Source organism: Trachemys scripta, chromosome 2 (genome assembly GCF_013100865.1).
Source record: "Trachemys scripta elegans isolate TJP31775 chromosome 2, CAS_Tse_1.0, whole genome shotgun sequence".
NCBI classification, from domain to species: Eukaryota; Metazoa; Chordata; order Testudines; family Emydidae; genus Trachemys; species Trachemys scripta.
Window position 1 is genome coordinate 267,208,894 of NC_048299.1, and position 19,793 is coordinate 267,228,686.

At 40.4% G+C, this 19,793-nt stretch overlaps 1 protein-coding gene across 1 annotated transcript in view; it reads left to right on the top strand.

Annotated features, from left to right (window-relative positions):
* TG (thyroglobulin) overlaps window positions 1-19,793 on the top strand; it is a gene marked incomplete at its 3' end in the record, with an annotated part of 79,297 nt that overhangs the window by 43,521 nt on the left and 15,983 nt on the right. Inside the window, 6 exon segments of the mRNA XM_034759590.1 lie at window positions 1,763-1,933; window positions 7,805-7,927; window positions 9,568-9,683; window positions 11,190-11,298; window positions 13,560-13,757; window positions 17,398-17,565. Coding sequence (XP_034615481.1) covers window positions 1,763-1,933; window positions 7,805-7,927; window positions 9,568-9,683; window positions 11,190-11,298; window positions 13,560-13,757; window positions 17,398-17,565 — 885 coding nt within the window.

Here is a 19,793-nt window from a genome sequence, read left to right on the forward strand (position 1 = left end):
CTCACCAGCAGCAGTTACTCTAATAAAAGATATTACCTCACCTACCTCAGCTCACCTCACTGAAATTTCTAAGGACCTAACTAAAACCTTGCCTTGATAACTGTGCCCTTCTGTAGCACAACTTGTGCTCATAAGGCAGGTATCAATATACTTATTAATTTGTATACTAGTAAAATCAACCTGAATTGCGTCTGTTGGCTCACAGACCTATGAAAATAAAGGCAATAATGCCTAAAGGAATGGACAGATTAAATCCCTTAGTTTGTTTTCAGTATTAGCCCTTGCATAGAAAAGAGAGGAATTAGAGAACAGAAGTATGTTGATAACGTGGAGGAAGGTATTTGGGTTGAATTGTTGAAGGAGTGACCGTCTTGCATTTTGGCTGGTATCTGTTTGGTTTCGAACCTCCATTGAAGTCAAAGAGTTATGCCAGGGTGAATTTTCTCCCATGGTTTTATTCATATAGGTAGCTCTTTGGGATTGATAAGGAAGGGGGCATATTTCTCATTTATACCTTTTTCCATTAGTATCACCTTCTGCGTTACTCCCCAAAACACATGTGAGGAGACTGATGTTAATGTAGACTGGCCCTTTGGGCAAACTTCTCTCTCAATACAGATTACTTTCTATGAGTGTATGAACTGGGGGTTTTATATGTGCATTATTGTCACTTAAAGCATGACCCCTTTATCCAACCATTAGCCAGCTTATGATAAATGAAAAAGTTAGTTGCAATCTCAGACATCAATGCACACTGCTTTCTCATTTTAAAAAGCTACTGGATTTCTTTGATACTCTTAGTTAATTGGGCTATACCAATTTCTGAATAATAATAAATAATAATAATAATTAATAAAAAAAAACATACTCTTAAATATATGGGCCTGCCTCTGTAAGTGAATTTCCTCCTAGTGCAGTGGACCAGAGCAAAGTGTATGCACTGCTTAAATCCCACTTAAGTCATTTTCTGAAGTAGGAGGTGGGATTCAGCAGCACATTGGCCTAGTGCTGGCCCTTTGTATAGGGATAAATTTTAAGCCTTTGGATTTATTCCCCTTTCTCCTCTAGCTTGCTGTTGGTAGAGTGCTGTCTCTTAAAAAAAAAAAAAAAAAAAAAAAAAAGTGCTGAGGATTTGCTGGGCTGGGTACGGGGAGAAGAGTGGAATCCTGACTGCCATTACGGATTTGTTCCTTTGTGCAGTAGAGGAGACCTTTGATCACTTCTGAATCCTTAAAAGCTCCAGTTAGCACTGGGGAAAGCATCTTCAAATATAAAGCAAAGCTCTTTATAATTTAGGAGTATCTGGGAGGACTTGGTTCTCCAAGAACAGGGGAATAAAAAAAATAACAGAACCAAATTGGTTTGGTGAGAGCTTGTGACTCCTTATTATTGTTCTTGATATTTCAGCTTCCCATTGTAGTTGGCACTGCACATGCTTCCTTCTCTGAAGAACTTGCCTGTGCTGTAGGCTCCTAAGCGACCCATAGGCTCACCGTAAGCTCTCTGTGGCAGGGACTGTGTTTTTGTTCTGTGTTTGTACATGGTCCATGACTAGAGCTCTTAGGCTCTACCACAATGCAAATAACAATAAAAAATAATGTAAAGTGATGGAACGGCAGCTGTGAAATGCTCACTGTAACTGACATGCGAGAGCCCTCGCCTTCAGGCAGTAAAGCATCCATTTCTTCTAGAATACCTTTTTCCTACTCATACACTGATTGCAAGATACATAATGATCCAACTCTTCCCTTTCATGTGACAGGTATCATGGATTGTCAGAGAAATAGGCAGGGTTTACAGTGCAGTGAAAATGGGCAGTATAGACCTTCCCAGGCTGATCCCATCACCAAGAAATCCTTCTGTGCTGATAGTCTTGGAATGACACTGGACTGGACTGAAACAGACCACCCATTGACAGATTCCCAGTGCCTAGGTAGGTATCAGAAAAATAATTGTGCTCACTTTGATCCTATGCAAGTAACTTCTCCTTAACAAAATTCTGGTTTCTAAGGACAGCTGAGTCTGAAAGGTTATGGGAATTCACTCAACTATAAGTCTGGTCTCTTCCTCATCCTACATGCCTGCTCTTCTCCTTGCTGGTGGGTTTATTTACTAGACTGGAGAAAACATTATTTTTGAAAGGGAAGGGGGTGAAGTATGTTCATAGGTACCCTTGGATAATTGACAAATTGTTTGATCATTTCTTGCTCTCTGTCTGGTGGAGTCATTACAATATAACGTAGCAGGAACAGGGCAGAGCGAAGGATTTCCTAATGTAAACAGCACTCATGGTTGTTCTCATAAGACCTGCTCTGTAGTGTTAGACAAATGAACACATTGTCGCTGTTTGTTATTAGATTTTGGTACCCTTGCTCATGTTGTATAGTGCCTTACTCCATGAGTGATCCCAGGTAAGTCAGGGGCCTGGACTCCAGCATGAGTAAGGTTATTTTAATCTGTCCCTTAATGATTAATAATTAGATTTTTAAGTGATATTTTTAAAAAGTTATTTCTAAATGTTGCTTTATTGCCAAGATACTAAGCTACGGCCACAGATTAGATTGTATCCAGCATCCAGAGCAGTGGAATAGGAATCTCAAACATAAAATGAAATAAAACAGAGTGTCACTAAGTTAAAGCTAGGAGACAATCCATTAAAAGTTCAGAGACAGGGTAGGGAAAAGCAGCATTTCAACACGCTAATCATACTGTATATAAAGAGATGTTAATAACTACAGGAAATAATCCATTACACAACCCAAAACTTGTTTGTGGTCATTTGCAGTCATGTTCCTCAGCCAGAAAGCTTGTATTTTCCCCTCAACCAAAGTGATCAGTTCAGCCTATAATTCTGTAACTCTGGGCTTTCTCATGCTATCAACGGTACAATTAATGAGGATCACTACTTAAAAAGTGATGGCATGGTATTGTCTTCTACCAGTAATTTGGTAACACATTTTTGGTGTGTGTTGAATGAAAGATGTATGAACTGAAGATTTTCAGTAGTGAAGGAATTGACAGAAGAATTTCATAGAAACATAGGACTGGAAGGGACCTCGAGAGGTCATCTAGTCCAGTCCCCTGCACTCCTGGCAGGACTAAGTATTATCTAGACCAGGGGTGGCCAACCTGAGTCTGAGAAGAAGCCAGAATTTACCAATGTATATTACCAAAGAGCCACAGTAATACATCAGCAGCTCCCCCACCCCGCTCCCAGTGCCTCCTGCTCACCGGCAGCCCCGCCGATCAGCGCTTCACTCTTCCTCCTCGCACCTCCTGATCAGCTGTTTCATGATGTGCAGGAGGCTCTGTGGAGGGAGTGGAAGGAGTGAGGGCACGGCAGGCTCAGGGGAGGCGGTGGGAAGCGGTGGAGTGGGGGCAGGGCCTGTGGCAGAGCAGGAGTTGAGCAGTCAGCACCCCCCGACACATTGGAAAGTTGGCGCCTGTAGCTCCAGCCCGTCTGTGCCAATACAAGGAGCCGCATATTAACTTCTGAAGAGCCGCATGTGGCTCTGGAGCCACAGGTTGCCCCCTCCCCCCCCCGATCTAGACCATCCCTAACAGGTATTTGTCCAACCTGCTCTTAAAAATTTCCAATGATGGAGATTCCACAACCTCCCTAGGCAATTTATTCCAGTGCTTAACCACCCTGACAGTTAGGAAGTTTTTCCTAATGTCCAATCTAAACCTCCATTGCTGCAACTTAAGCCCATTGCTTCTTGTCCTAACTTCGGAGATTAAAAAAAACAATTCTTCTCCCTCCTCCTTGTAACAACCTTTTATGTACTTGAAATCTGTTCTCATGTCCCCTCTGTCTTCTCTTCTCTCCACTATACAAACCCAATTTTTTCAATCTTCGCTTATTGGCCATGTTTTCTAGACCTTTAATCATTTTTGTTGCTCTTCTCTGGACTTTCTCCAATTTTGTCCACATCTTTCCTGAAATGTGGCGCTATTTTCAGCCCTGCAGCCCAAGCCCTGCAAGCCTGAGTCAACTGACCTGGGCTCAGACGGGGTGCTGCAGGTTTTTCTTTGTGATGTAGAAATACCCTCCCACACCTAGACCGTGATAAAATCACTGCTGCTTAAGCAGTTCTGATTCCATCCCTTAGAGGCCAGTAGCTGATATGCGTCCTAGCCTTACACATTATCAGCTATGAGAGATGTCTAATTTTTTTCAAATTTCAAAATGATGCTTCAAAACTTTAAATTTTAGGAAAAATGTCATGGAATTTTCACAAAATTCTCTTGATTTCTGAGCCAGTCTAGAACTTGCTGATTTAAAAAAAAATAAACAATATTTTGCATTTCAAAAAATTCTGATTTTTTTTTTAATCGAAAATGTGGGTGCTTTTACTTTTTCCATCCTGACCAGCTCCATTAACTATATTGTAGAATGGGATATAACAGTGTAATCTGGGGTGGCTGATCCTACTTTGAGAGGAGATTGATAGTGGAAAGGAGTGGATAAGATTGACCCAATAGCTCTTCTCTCTTTCTAAGCTATCTTTCTTCTGGGGAAAAAAAAATCTCCTTCTTAAAATAGAAAGTGATAAATTATAACACAATCGGGGCCCACCCAGGGTGTCCTCACTGTCACTATGTTGCAAACCAGGGACACTCAGAATTGTATAGCAACAGCACGGATGGAATCTACATCTTCCTCCGCCAAGAGTACAAACCCCTATCATTTGAGCTGAAGAATCTTCATAAACAGTTATCAGAACAGGGCCTATGACACACAGCTGTGAGTTCTATTTCCATCCCTCCAGTGATGAACAACCAATAGCAAATTCATTAACATTAGGGCTGGTTGAACATTTTTTATTATGCAGGGTTTTTTTGATAGAAAATATATTTTTGGAAAAAAAACATAAAATTTTCAGCTTTCAACATTTTTTATTTCAAAATTTTTCATGAAACAAAATAATATATATTAAATTGTGTCTAGGTTTTTTGTCCCACTACCCCCTAAGTTTTTTTTTTATCTCTTCCTTTTCCTATGGAATTTTTTTTTGTTTTTAAAGAAAATGGGAAGTTCCCTCCCCAAGGAAAGTCATTCAAAAAACCTCAAACATTATCTTCCAAAAATGAAAAATCTTAATGAACATTTTCAAACAAAATTCTAAAAAAAGTAGTTTATTTTGACTTTTTCCTGAAAATTGAAATCTGAGATTTTTTTGTTTTGTTTTTAAACCAGACATAATGACAACACTCATTCAGCTTGTGCATTTGAATAGAAGGAATTAACTGTTATGCATGGAATGTTTTTGGCATTGCGCTTTAAGAAGGAAAACTTTTCTCCCCCCATCTTACCCACCCCAATCCCCTGTCTTTCAACCCTCTTCCCAACCTAGTTAAAGTGCAGGATTTTTTTTGTGTTACGTTTTTGGCTTACTTCTTTGTTCTTTCCAAGCAGAAAATGACGGTTTTATCAAAAGCACCTGTTGACTCAGCTTTGACAACAACAAACATTTGTTGTCAATTAGCGCTGGCTGTTTTGCTTTAAGAGGACAAATGATTGTTTTAAAAATTGATCCTCTGCTTTTATTCTGTGGTTTATCCAGACGTCTCTGGGCAAAAGCTCTGCTCTTGGATCCTGGTGTAATATCTCTTCTTTGCTATTCCACTCTGGTGTGCAAGGGAATGAGAGCTGAGTTTGCAGCTACTCCATGCGCAGAGCTCTAGGGGCTGAGTCCAGCCCAGGATGCCTGGTCGCTTTGGCTGTGTTAGACCCAGGGGAGGCTCTATTGACAGTCAGTCTGAAACCTCCCCTCAGTTGGTGATCGGCCAAGGAGAGGGGGTGGTCAGGCCAACTGGGTGATGCTGCTGGTTCAGTTCATCCCCTGAACTCCCGGAGAGACCAAGAGGAGAAGTTTCTGCTCTCTCCAAATCTTTGCATGTTGGTCCAATTTCTGCTCTTAGTGACGCTAAGGTAAATCTGTAGTAACTCTGTAATCCTTAGTGGAGTGGACTTAGTTCAGATTTATATTGGTGTGTCTGAGAGCAGAATTTGCTCCATTGCCTTTGTGTTTCATGTCATTGCATCACAAGAAATGAGTAAAAACATCAGTAACAGCACTTTTCAATCCACCCCATCCAAGGGTTTTACCAATCTTCTGATGACTTTTCTTCAACATCATTCTCTCCATTTAGCTAGTATTCTTGTATTGTAATAGAATCTTTGCTAACGACCAAAGAAAGTCAGGATATTCCACACAGATTTCCATATTCAGTTTTGCATTGCTTCAGAACTTGCTATTGTACTGGAGACCATTTCTGGGATATTTGCTTTAGCAAAATGGCTTTGTCCAGCAAAATGATTTGGACTCTGTTTCCATGACAAGATTGTATTATTTGGAGTTGTTATATGTCCAGCATGACTAATTAAATTGTCTTGTTTTCCTTTCCTCCTCTTAAGGACAAATATAACAATCAGGTTTTATTTTAGGGTCATGATCAGGTGGAGGAAAAGAAAGGAAGCATTTATTTCTCACTTTTCCATCTACCTGGGAATAAATCTGACTTTGATGAACTAAAAACTACCAGCTTTGGAGGGATGCGATCCAGGGCTTTCTTTTTTCCCCTTTTAAAACAATTCAAAAGTGAATTTCTGGCTATGAAAAGTGATTAACTGGCACTGTTCTAGACTGCAATCACTGATTTACAGTGCAAGCACATCTCTCTCCTGGAGGCACCTGGATAGGTCCATCAATGGCTATTTGCCAGGATGCACAGGGATGGTGTCCCTAGCCTCTGTTTGCCAGAAGTTGGGAATGGGCAACAGGGGATGGATCACTTGATGGTTTCCTGTTCTGTTCATTCCCCCTGAAGCACCAGGCATTGGCCACTGTTGGAAGACAGGATATTGGGCTAGATGGACCTTTGGTCTGACCCAGTATGGCCGTTTTTATGTAGTCCTCTTTCGATGTATTCTTTAACATCAGAGAATAACAACAGGGAAGGTGCCTGGTTCTCTGATGGGCCCCGTTGCATGCTAAGGACAACATTCAGATATGACCCACACAATATTGTAAATTAATCTCACATTAAATTAACTTGGACTCAGTTAAACTCCCTTTGACCTTACTGACTGATCTGTAAAGGAAACTAAGCTTACATGCCAAGGAGACAAAGAGTTGTAACAAGATTTAAATTAATTCTTATTATTAATTATATTCCAGTAACTCCTAGAGGCTCCAAATCAGATTGAGGCCCCGTGGTGCTAGATACTGTGTGTGGTGAGACACACTCCTTACCCCAAATAGCTTACACTCAAAGGGAGCTACATTCTTCTCTGTATGTTTGAGGTTTGTCTCAACCAGTGAAAGTTTACATTGGGTGGCTGCAGATCCTCCCTACACACAATGTGTCAGATTAATAACCTTATCCTTTAACTCCTTGGCTCCCTTTTCTTTTCTCAGCCCAACAGTAAAATGAATGCTCATCCCCAAATAGTGCTCACAGTTTGCGTAAACATGAAGATTGAAAAGCAAGAAGTCACCTTTCTTGTCCATTTATGGCCTCGTACTACACTACATTCTGCTCCAAATGGAGACCTGGTCTTGAGCATCTAATACCTCACAGGAGAGTTCTGCAATAGTTTGTTTCAGACATTTTTAAAAAAAAATTGTGATTGTTTCACAGAAAACTAATGTTGGTTGTTCATTTAACTAATGAATCCTTCCCCCTACATACCTTGAGTTTTCTTTTTTTTAAGTAAAGTCTGTGTTGAGTTTCTCTGGAAACTGAGGAGCAATTGAAATAACATGCAGGAGGCTTGACCATGCTGTCTGCCTTTTAGTGCTCAGAAAATTTGAAAGAGTTCCTGAATCCAAACTGATCTACAGTACAGAAGATGCTAGGATCCTTCGCTCGGAAACCATCCAAGGAGACCCTCAGAGTGCGCTCTTGCAGTGCATTTCAGGTAAAGGAGAGCTCTCAGCAAATCTGTGTGATTTACGGTAGAGGTCACCAAAGAAGACAGCCTTCAAGCACTGAATTTACTGTTCTGCCTTAGCTTAGCATTGTCTGCCTTGCAGTTCAGCTGCAAATTCACTGTGAGAGGATTACAGTGTTTGGTGATCTTCCTCACATATCAGAGAGGACGTCTCTGTCTGTGAATGTGCTTTCAATTACCATGTGGCCTTGGACAAGCCATCAATGGTCTGACTTTCAGAAATGCTAAACACCCATCATTCCTGTTGACTATGGTTGGACACTATGGGTTTTCAGTACTCCTGAAAATCAGACCACTCACCTCTCTGTACATTGGCTCTGTAAAGTACCTATAAAATAGGGAAAAACAGTCCTTGTTTACCTCACAGGGACATTGTGAGTTTTAATATTCATGCACGATCACCTGTGTTTGCACTGTGAGTAGTCCTTTGGCCACCTCATGTGTACTGACTTTGGGGCTAATTCAAAGCCCATTGAAACCAACTGGGAATCTTTACATTGATTTTAATGGCCTTTGGATCAGGCCCTTTTATGTTCAGAAATGAGGGAGTTAGAAGGCAGAAAGAGATAGGAGAGTGTTTTAAAATCACGCAGGAAAGTGAATACAACATCAGCAGGAGCAGCAGTGAGGAGGAGAGGCAAAGAAAGGGAGGTGGGTGGTGGCTGAGCAGCAAAAAGGACCCTAGTCTGAAAATACTTGGCATGTGTTTCAGCCCCAGAAAGTGTGGTGAGACTAGTCACACAGCTCGGATAGGGAATTCTGACTATTGAAAAAATATTTGTGCCAAACCATTCACGGCTGCCACACACTATGCACAAAATGTTCATTGAACAACTTCCAGTAACAGTCTTGCACAAGTCTCTTGGCAGGCACTAAGTGGAGAAAGAAAAAGGGGCTAAATTCAATAGAGAAATAGTTGGCCAGGAATCCTTTGACCAGCTTTGGTTTCTTGAGCAAAGGCCGCAGTACTCTTACAAGCCATGTTCATTACATTATATACCTAGTCTCAATCAAGATAGTTTGTCCTCCAACTCAGTCATGAGTAACTAAAACCTGGTCTGTATCCCTGGGAGGCTGGAGCAAGTTATCCCATATCTGCCTACTGCTGGGTTTCTTGCATCTTCCTCTGCAGCAGCTGGAACCGGCCACTGTCGGAGATGGACTACTTGACTAGGTAGACATGGGGGTCTGATCCAATCTGGAAATTCCTGTTTCTTTTACAAATTGCACTAAAGGTGTGATTTTAAACCGATTTAGCTGAACTGCTGCAAAACCTGTGTGGAGACTTAAATCAATTTGTACCTGGCTTATGTCAATTTAGCTCCAGGAGCTTCCTGACCCAATGAAGATAACTCGATATAAGCTAAGTTTAAAGTGATTTAAGAGGGTCCAAACAGGGTTTTGCAGTAGTTTAGTTAAATTGGTATAAACTGATTTCAAAACCTGTTTTAATTAAATTGGTGCAATTTGTAATATGGCTGAGGGCTATGGTTCAAATCCAGTAGGAGGAGTCCATGTGTATACAGAAGACACAGCTATCAGCCAGCTGGAAACGTGGTGTTGTGTAAACGAAATGGTGAACCTTTACATTTCTTTCATGCTTTCAGACTGTGAGACGGATGAGTCATGTGGATTTGTCATAGTATCTGCTCTGGGTTCTGAGGTGTTGTGTGAACTGTACAGTGCTGCTGAAACCAACTTCAACTGTACCACTTCTGGACTGGTAAACAATGACACTTCTTTAAAACGCGTAGCACAGACAATACCTGAGAGCCAGTATGAGAACCCATTGTCAGAATGCCAGGGAGTTTCCTGACTGTTTAGACATTGTGTTCTAATATGGTAATGGTGAAGTGCTGGTGGGTTAGCAAAGAAATGAGACTGAAGGTTTTCCAAAAGTGATTTTTGAGCGCCTCTGTATTTAGTTGTGACACCTTAAAGAGGCTTGATTTTTAGAAAGTGCTGGACAAACACCCACTAGAAATCAGGCCCCTTTAAGGAGTATTGATTTGAGCACCCTAAAATGGAGGTACCCAAAATCATTAGTCACTTTTGAACATTTTGGACATGGCATAGTGCTCTCTAATTCCTGCATCCCTGCCGTGAATAGCATCCCCCCCGTATTGCATTAGAGTAACAGTAAGACAGACAGTGAGATGAATTAACATGTCCAGAGTGTCACAGTGTGTCAGTGGTAGAATCAGGAATAAAACACAGCAATCCAGGTTCCAAATCCCCAGCACTGCCTGCCCTTATGGCATGTGAAATAAGAAAGCTAATCCTAAATTTGCTGGGACTGCCGCCTATATTGGTCTTTCCTAGAAGATGTTTGCCTCCCCTGTGCTGATCTGCTACAACTCCAACCAAATCACCATTCACAAACTCCCATTCTTCAAAGATCTAGACCAGGGGTCAGCAACCTTTCAGAAGTGGTGTGCCGAGTCTTTATTTCTTCACTCTAATTTAAGGTTTCGCGTGCCAGTCATACATATTAACGTTTTTAGAAGGTCTCTTTCTATAAGTCTATAATATATAACTAAACTATTGTGAAAAGTGACAAAGAGCCCTGTGGCACCTTATAGATTAACAGACGTATGGGAGCATAAGCTTTCATGGGTGAATACCCACTTCGTCAGACATGCGTCTGACGAAGTGGGTATTCACTATCACGGCTAAGACTAACACGGCTACCCCTCAGATACTAAACTATTGTGGTATGTAAAGTAAATAAGGTTTTTAAAATGTTTAAGAAGCTTCATTTAAAATTAAATTAAAATGCAGAGCCTCTCTCCCCCCCAGGACTGGTGGCCAGGACCAGGCAGTGTGAGTGCCACTGAAAATCAGCTCGTGTGCCACCTTTGGCACACGTGCCATAGGTTGCCTACCCCGATCTAGGCTATGCTAACAGTGAAACAGATAATCGTGTTAGTTGTCAGATCTTTGTCCATTCCTCCACTCCAGGGTCTTGAGCTAGATGGCATTTTGCCACTTTCTTTTGGCAACTCATTGTTTACGAAACTACGCCGCCGTTGTTAATACGGTGGAGTAGCATCAAAGAATCATGCCCTGATCTGATGGAATTGTGATCAAACAGCAGAACTAGACGGCCCCAGGGAGTTGTGGCAACTATGACCAGTATATACTAATTCATCATCCTCATAAGCGTGAATAGACTGTATTTTCCCTGCTATGAATTAAAGCACCTTTATAGTGTCTCTGTCTGTCTCAGATGAAAGGTGTTATGGGAAATTCTGCTGCCACTAGCATTGCTAATCTTAGCTGCCTGCTTAAAGTGAGGAACCAAGAGAAGGATGAAGTGACTGTGTATCTCAAAAAAGGTAGGTACTGAACCTCCACTGATAGTTCAGTTGTCTAGAAAAGTGAAAAACGGATCCTGCCAACAGTTAGGCATGGACTCCATGAGGACATGAGTCTTTGCGGGGTCAGGCACTGAATAGCAGCACGACAGCCTCTGTCAGTCTTCTAGAACTAACAGTTAAAGGTTTTTTGATTCTATTAAGATTGATTTTCTTGCAGTGTGATTTATATATAGGGAGCATGAGTGGTTTTTTAACCATCCTCTGGGGTGCTGAGCAGGAGTTTAGGATCAGATGGGTACGTCCCACACCATTAGTTCCTTGTAACTGTAACGTGGGGCTGAGGGTGGAGGGTGAACAGGCAGGGGCAGATGAGAAGAGTAAAAAGGCATTGATCATTCTTGGCCTATTCTCTTACTTCTGTGTTTCTGTATGATGGGGGGGGTTTATTTAGCCTAGGTTTTCTGTCCTTTTATTAATTACAGAAATCCGACACAATATTATAAAGAATCATATACAAAATTAAAATCTTGTCCTAATTTTTACCTCTTGATAAAACCTTAGATCATTAAAATGGAATTTGCTTTTCACCATTTATGCTCTGTAAATTTGGCATTTCTCTTGGCTTGGGCAGTAATATTAGACTGGTCAGTTTTTAAACTATTATTAATGAGTATTAATGTAGCAGCTCATCCTAGATCAGAACCCCATTGTGCTAGGTGCTGTATTAACACAGACCATTCAGGGGAATGTTCAAATTTTTTAAAAGTCATCAAAATGTCAATAATATCCCCAAAATATTTCTATTCAGATTAGATTTAGCAAAACCATTTTTATAATATCACAATATTGGGACCTAAAACTCAACATTGTTCACCTGTTTAAGCAACTACAAAGTGTTATAAGAATGATCAATTCCATTGGCTGAAAATCATAGCAACATGTGGGCATGCAGAATTACTGTTATGTAGTGCATCATTTCGTATCTCAGGATCAGCGAACGTTCTGTTGAAAGTATGACTGAAGGTGATTCTATCTGAAAGTTTCTAGGTTGATTATTTTAATTATATTACAGACGCAAGACCAGACTTACGCAAAGTTGCATTTACGGAAAAAGTTCCATAAGCCAGAAATAGGATTTTCAATTTGCGGAAATTTTTGCGTAACGTACAGGTATACGTTTCCGACTTACGCAAAATTCGAGTTACGTAAGGCTTTCCAGAATGGAACGATTGCGTAAGTCGGGGGGTGTCTGTATTTCCTAAATTCTCAGGTCAAGACAGCACAAAATTAATTATTTTAACAAAATAAACCCAACCAAACAAAAACAAACCCAAAACCCAACAAAAACACATTTTATAGGGCACCTTTGATGCCTTTTCCTTTACAATTTGAGTCAATCTTTAATGTCAGACATGAACATCTAAATTAATCCCACAAAAATTTGCACCTTCACCTCTTGCATAAAAATATCAATTTCTGTGTACAGAGAGCGCACACACAATCTTGTGGATGCAATTTAAGCACCCCTATTCAAACCTGTCTACCTTAATATCTCATCAGAAGGAACTCTAGAATCTGCTTGGAGTGGAAATACAGATTTTTCACAAAAAGGAATTCCTTGGCAAAAACACGTTGTATTTGATGTGTTGCTTCATTGTGCCTGTTGTAGAACTGCATTATTTGGCTATCTTGGCTCATTTCGACACAAATTATGATAATCTTACACTGAGAAATACCTTGCTCCCCAGGTAATCTCATTTACTTCAATAGGATTTACTCATGGTATATGGTACCTTCAACCACACAATATCATCTGTCCTATGCATTTTTTGTTCATTTGGGTTCACGCTCCTTGCACAAACTCCAAAGCTCAAAACAAACCATCCCAAATGGTAAAGTTCTACTAGGCATGGGTCCAAAACTTCTCCTTTTACTGGCTTCATTTGATTTCTATCAGAAACCATAAACTGAGGTCAGATTTGCTCAAAATTAAGTCAAGTCCCACTTGAACCTGGACAGAGACTTCTGCCTTGTATCTTGGTGTTTTAGACTATCTGAAATTTGAGAAAGATCGTAATAGCCTGGATATGTAAACCTGTTGTTGAACTTAGCATGAGTTTCAGATTTGTAATGAAACTTAAAGGCCAGAAAGATTTTGCTATGTTGGGTTTTTATTGTAAAACATTAAGCCAGCTCAGGTCTGGAGATATTCTGCGGCTATTGCTTTGCCGCCTACACTTGTTGGAACACACATTTCTTTTTCTTCCTGTTCTGTTCAGGACAAGAATTCACCATATCTGGTCTCAAGACCTTTGAGCTGACGGATTTTCAGAATGTGCTTTCTGGCGTGTACGACTCAGTGGTTCTCTCGGCAGCTGGCATATCTTTGACAGACGTTCATCTCTTCTGCCGTCAGGCTTGCAGCCAGGATCCTTGCTGTGATGGTTTTATCCTCAGCCAGGTTGTACTTGATGGAGGTAATCATATTCAAACTGCAAAGGCAAAATGCTATCCCATACAATGGGAAACTTAACAAAAGCAAACCACTGGGTGCAATTTATGCCTGTGCAGAGGGCCAGTGCTCTGCCGATGTGCAACTTAAATCCTTAATTGAGACTTAAGTGGCACATAGATCTTTGTCCATGGGTGAATCTCACTCCATTATGTGGGCAGGCAGAATGTCTAAACACTGGATGCCTATGGTAGTAAGCCCCTTTCTGTATTTGTATACATCTTTTAAATGGCATATACTGCAATAATGGGGCTTGTCAGCAAGTTTGCCAGAAGTGGGGACTTGTTTGTTGATGGGGGAATTAAAATGTAATATGAAATCTTTAAAATATAAACCGATTACCTTTTTCTATGAGCAGGAAAAGGAGCTTTTCAACCAGACTTTTTATATCCGGTTATAGTTTCCCAGATACTTCATAATCACTGGAGTCAAACTAGAATGCAGTGAGGTGGATGGAGTGCAAACCCCAACCCATGTGCAAAGGCTATTACCTTTGTCAGGGCAGTCTTGTCCCTTCTCTCCTCTCATGCATTCTCTCCCTTGCCTCATCCATATCCCCTACAGTCCTTCCAAAAGTTAGAATAACAGACTTTAAGGCCAAAAGGCGCCATCAGGTCACCTAGTTTGACCTCCTGTATGTCACAGGCCACTAACTCAATCCAGCACCCCCACACTAAACTACGTGTGGGCACAGTACTGCAAACATGTATCATCCTGTGCAGTGCATCTCACTGACTTCAAGACTGATCCCAAATATCTTGGCAAGATCATTGATTCTCTGTCAATCAATCAGATTTATGGTCTTATCTTCTGCTGTATCCTCTCTAAGGGCTATGCTTACCTGTCATGATGATATTCATTACTCAACATACATTTCTGTAGCTGTTGCTCGCTAATATAGTGCATTCTGGCTTGGATACTGGGATATGGTCCGAGAGGTCATATCTTTTGATGTAAATGGTGGTATTCGATCTGGCCCATTTAGCACCAGCACTTAAGCATGTGCTTAACTATAAACCCACATTTAAATCCCATTGACTTAATTAAGTTAAGCATGTGCTCAAGAGCTGTGCTGAATCAGGGCCTCTCTGAGGCATTTGATTTTACATTATTGGTTCTGCAAGAATTGTTCAATTCTTTCTTGTATTTCCAAGCAGTTGATCGTACTTGACAATGGGACTGCTCATGGTTGAAAGTGCTATGAATGGGGTTTGCTCACTGGGACAGGGACAACATGTCTTGAACATTGCTAAAGAATCATGCACTTTTGTAGTGCAATAGATACAAAAAGCTGCATTAACAAAACATTATTAAGGTATCAATTCTGCAAAGGATGATATGTATACTTAACTTTAAGCACATGGATAGTACCATTGAGTTCAATGGGAATGTTCATAGGTATAAAATTAAATACACGTGTAAGGGCCTGATTTTCCAAGATCAGAGCCTGAGAGTGCAGCACTTAAACATTAGAAAATGCCAGAACTAGGGTTGTTCATGCAATCGTGACTTTGCCCCTTGTGCATTATAATACGGTCTTTGATTAGATGGGCGAATACTATTTTTCCCCCCAGAACATCTGCATTATTCAGAGCACAGGATTTATTTATACCATGTGACAATTCAGTGCTTTGCAAATCAATGACTTTGGATATAAACTTTCCTTCGTGTCATAAATATGGAAAAAATGTTAGTGTCCCATGAAACAATAAATATGTGAAAGAAAGTCAGTTTTTAAAGGAATCTTGGCTAGCATTTTAGCTACCATGTTTCTGGAACTTTAATTCTTGGAAATAGATTATGTACATTGTACACAAAGTCCAAGTTATTAATGAAAATCCAACAGTGTGTGTTTACCAAGGTTGATTTTGTTGGCAGATTTTGGGTGTATTTTTTGTGCAAAATGCCAAGATGAACAACCTTTGATGTTTCTAAATCATTTTTAATATACTTGCAATTTTATTTATGATGTGGTACAGTAAGTATATGTCTGCTCTTTCGGGATTGATACCCCGATATTTGTTTTTCGTTCCTACTTCCTATGTTGAACTTCATGATATATTTCATTGCTTAGTTTTTTGGCTCATGTCATTGTAAAATGAGAGCTAATGGTGCAGACCACAGAACGATGTTACTGTATAAGTCATGAGTCATTCAACAAAGTGGCAGCACAGCAGACCTGATTGATTAATGTGTAATCCAATATAACGCCAATGAAGCCATTGGATTTACATCAGCACAAAACTGGAGTAATGCAGTAGTGAATCAGGCCCATCATATTTCTGGTAAGGACAACACAAAACAAAAAGCAACCCATTATCGGTTTGTACACTTCACATGCATTCATTGTCAGAATGAGCTGGCCTCCCTTTTATGTGTTTAAGGTCTTGCTATCTGAATCTGTAGACGAGATTATGAAATGACTGCACATTATGAAGACCGGTTTCAGAGTGGTAGCCGCGTTAGTCTGTATTAGTACAAACAAAAAAGGAGTCCTTGTGGCATCTTAGAGACTAACAAATTTATTTAGGCATAAGCTTTTGCAGGTTATATCCCATGAAAGCTTATGCCCAAATAAATGTGTTAGTCTTTAAGGTGCCACAAGGACTCCTTGTTGTTTTTGCACATTATGAAGCTGTCTGGTTACCTGTGATAGCATGTTTGGGTCAATAATGCCTCAAAATGCATGGAACTGGTATTTTTGGTTAAAAATTTTATAGCATTCACTGCCAGTAGGAAAAGGGGGGAGGGATAGCTCAGTGGTTTGTGCATTGGCCTGCTAAACCCAGGGTTGTGAGTTCAATCCTTGAGGGGGCCACCTAGAGATCTGGGGCAAAATCAGAACTTGGTCCTGCTAGTGAAGGCAGGGGGCTGGACTCAATGACCTTTCAGGGTCCCTTCCAGTTCTATGAGATAGGTATATCTCCATATATTAAAAAGAAATACTTACTTTTACTTAAAGAATGAATGATTAAAGGACATTTTAAGTACACATAGAATACCTTTATGTCTGAGCCATGACAGCAGCCACAAACCAAGAATGCAATGAGTCTAGATATTATAGAAGTAGATCGGGAGCCAGAATGCCTGGATTCTACACCTGGCCATGCCACTGACTCATGGTATAACTTTTGGGAAGATTTACACCTAAGTTGACTGAATTCAGGCTCCTGTCCAATAAAGCATTCAAGCATTTGCCTAAGTGCTGTGTTGGTTCAGGGCCCAAGATTGTAAGACTTCTGAGGCCATGAGTGTGCCTCTCTATGTCAGCTATGAAATGCCTCGCACGCAGCTGGGTGGTGTTAATTATTATTCAATGTTATTTGTAAAGTAGGAGGTATTTGTGGGTGCTTAGCATCTCAGAAAACCAGGCTACAAGCTTATATGTCTTAGGCATGAATTTAGGTGCTCAGCTTTAGACACTCAAATTTGTAAAAATTGGCCCAATTTTCTGAGCATCCCAGTTTAAAAAGGGGATAACACTTACCAGTCTGACTGTGGTGTTGAGGTTTATTTAATGATTACGAAGATATTGACACCCTTGCATGAAAGGTGCAGTATAAGTATTATTACAAACGTACAATTCTCTCTTCAATTGAATCTAGGTACTATCCTGTGTGGGTTGATGAGCTACCCAGATGTGTTGATCTGCCACAGAAATGACTGGAGTCGAAACTCAAAGCCTGGAGGAGATGGAATATGTAAACGGGTGAACTACAATGAAAAAAAGCAGCAGTTTTTATTCAATCTGGGAGGACAAGAGTTCGCTGGAAGTAAGTAAATAAATTCTTCCATCTTAAATTACATTTGCTAAATTATCCTATACTCATTGTCCACATAGACCCTCCAGCCCTTTTCTCCATTCCACTCAGTGAAAGCTCTTCCTGACTTCAGTGATAGTTTTCTGGAATAAGGACTGCAGGATCTGGCTATGTATGAGCCAAGTGGAATGAATTTAATTGCAATGGGCTTAAATTGCAGCAAGGGAGGTTTAGTCTGGACATTAGGAAAAACTTCCTAACTGTCAGGGTGGTTAAGCACTGGAATAATTTGACTAGGGAGGTTGTGGAAACTCCATTTTTGGAGATTTTAAAGAGCAGGTTAAACAAGCACCTGTCAGGTATGGTCTAGATAATACTTAGTCCTTGCATGAGTGCAGGGGATTGAACTAGATGACCTGTCGAGGTCCCCTCCAGTCCTACAATTCTATGAATTATCCATTAGTCTGGTGCATTTTTATGACTTAACCTACAAGATGGGCCCTTGTACTTTATTGTGGCTACCTGTGTTAATAAAAATGAACAGAGTTCAAAACACATTGTTTTACATTGTTCTGCAAGGGCTTTGTGGAACTCTTAATTCATGTCTGTTCAAGTAAACCGTCTATCTAAACACAAAGGTATCCATTGTCTCATTTCTACTGTAGTCAATGGCTATTTCCAGATTTCATATGATCTAAACTCTTGGCATGAATTAATTTTATGGCCATTTAATTTTCAGGGTTTGTAAACTCAAAACCATGGTTCAAGGTCAAGAGATCCTTTGACTATGCAGTTATGTGGTTTTATTACTTATTTAAATAGAAAGGTCAGAAGAACCTTAGCAATATGTAAGACAGATACCTTGTGTGGTGTGTTGTCTTGAGGAACTAAAAATTCTTATTCAGCTTTTAGAGTTAGATTAAAAAAAAAAGGCACCGCAACTGCTTGTGTAAATTAATTACGCATTTAAAATTACAGGCATGCATATGCAGCTGGTCAATTGTGTGCACAAAGGTCTTGACTCACCACTTCACGGAAGTGACACTTGGGTAAAAGTGGGGAAATATAGCAATGAATCAGTCTCAAAATATGGAGTCTCACATTTAAACAGGATAACTGCATGTGCAAACAGATGAGTGTATGCAACTGCTTTTGGACCCTCTACTGTATATTGATGGTGTTCAGTTGCCAGTTTTTACCCATCACCATGTATTATGTATATATAGTTCAGGCACCAGGTTCTGAAAACTTGAACCCAACATTATCACAAATGTCTGCAATTTTAGCTGCCTTCCAGGGGCCTAATTTTTCAGAGGTGTGGACACCAACAATTACCATTTAAATTGAGTGGTGTTATGAATGCTCAAAACCTCTAAAAGTCAGCCCTGAATATCTCCGCTTGAGTGGCCAAAAATTGGTGAACACTTCTGAAAGTAAGGACCCCAGTACTGCAGCTGGATCTGTCTGGGCAGAGACCCAGGTCCTGTGGCGCTTCATTGAATTCAGTGAGATACCATATGGGCATGGGGTGTGCTTGCATAGATCCCGTTGCAGGATCAGGACCTTGGGACTTAACTTGTCTGCCAAAGATTCACCATGTATAAAAAGGGAATAATCATGCTTACTTGACCCCCCCACCCCCACGGGGGTGCTGTCGGTCAGTTGATGTTTTTACAGCATTTTTAAGATAAAAAATGCTAACGATTATAATACAGTCGGTTACCAATGCTTTGACTGGTTAGACAGCATTTAAGATTCTTACTGCAGTACTTAGCTACTATGTCAGGGGTAGGCAACCTATGGCACGTGTGCCGAAGGCGGCACGTGAGCTGATTTTCAGTGGCACTCACGCTGCCTGGGTCCCGGCCACTGGTCTGGGGGGCTCTGCATTTTAATTTAATTTTAAATGAAGCTTCTTAAACATTTTAAAAACCTTATTTACTTTACATACAACAGTTATATATTAGTTAGTTATATATTATATTTAGTTATATATTATAGACTTCTAGAATGAGACCTTCTAAAAACGTTAACATGTATTACTGGCACGCGAAACCTTAAATTAGAGTGAATAAATGAAGACTCGGCACACCACTTCTGAAAAGTTGCCGACCCCTGTACTATGTTGATGGGCGCAGTAGCAGAATCTATATGGACAGATAGAGAAATGCTGTTTACAGTACTTATGACTTCTCAACACACGTCTGGTGGAGGTTCTTAGTTCTTATATATCCTCCATT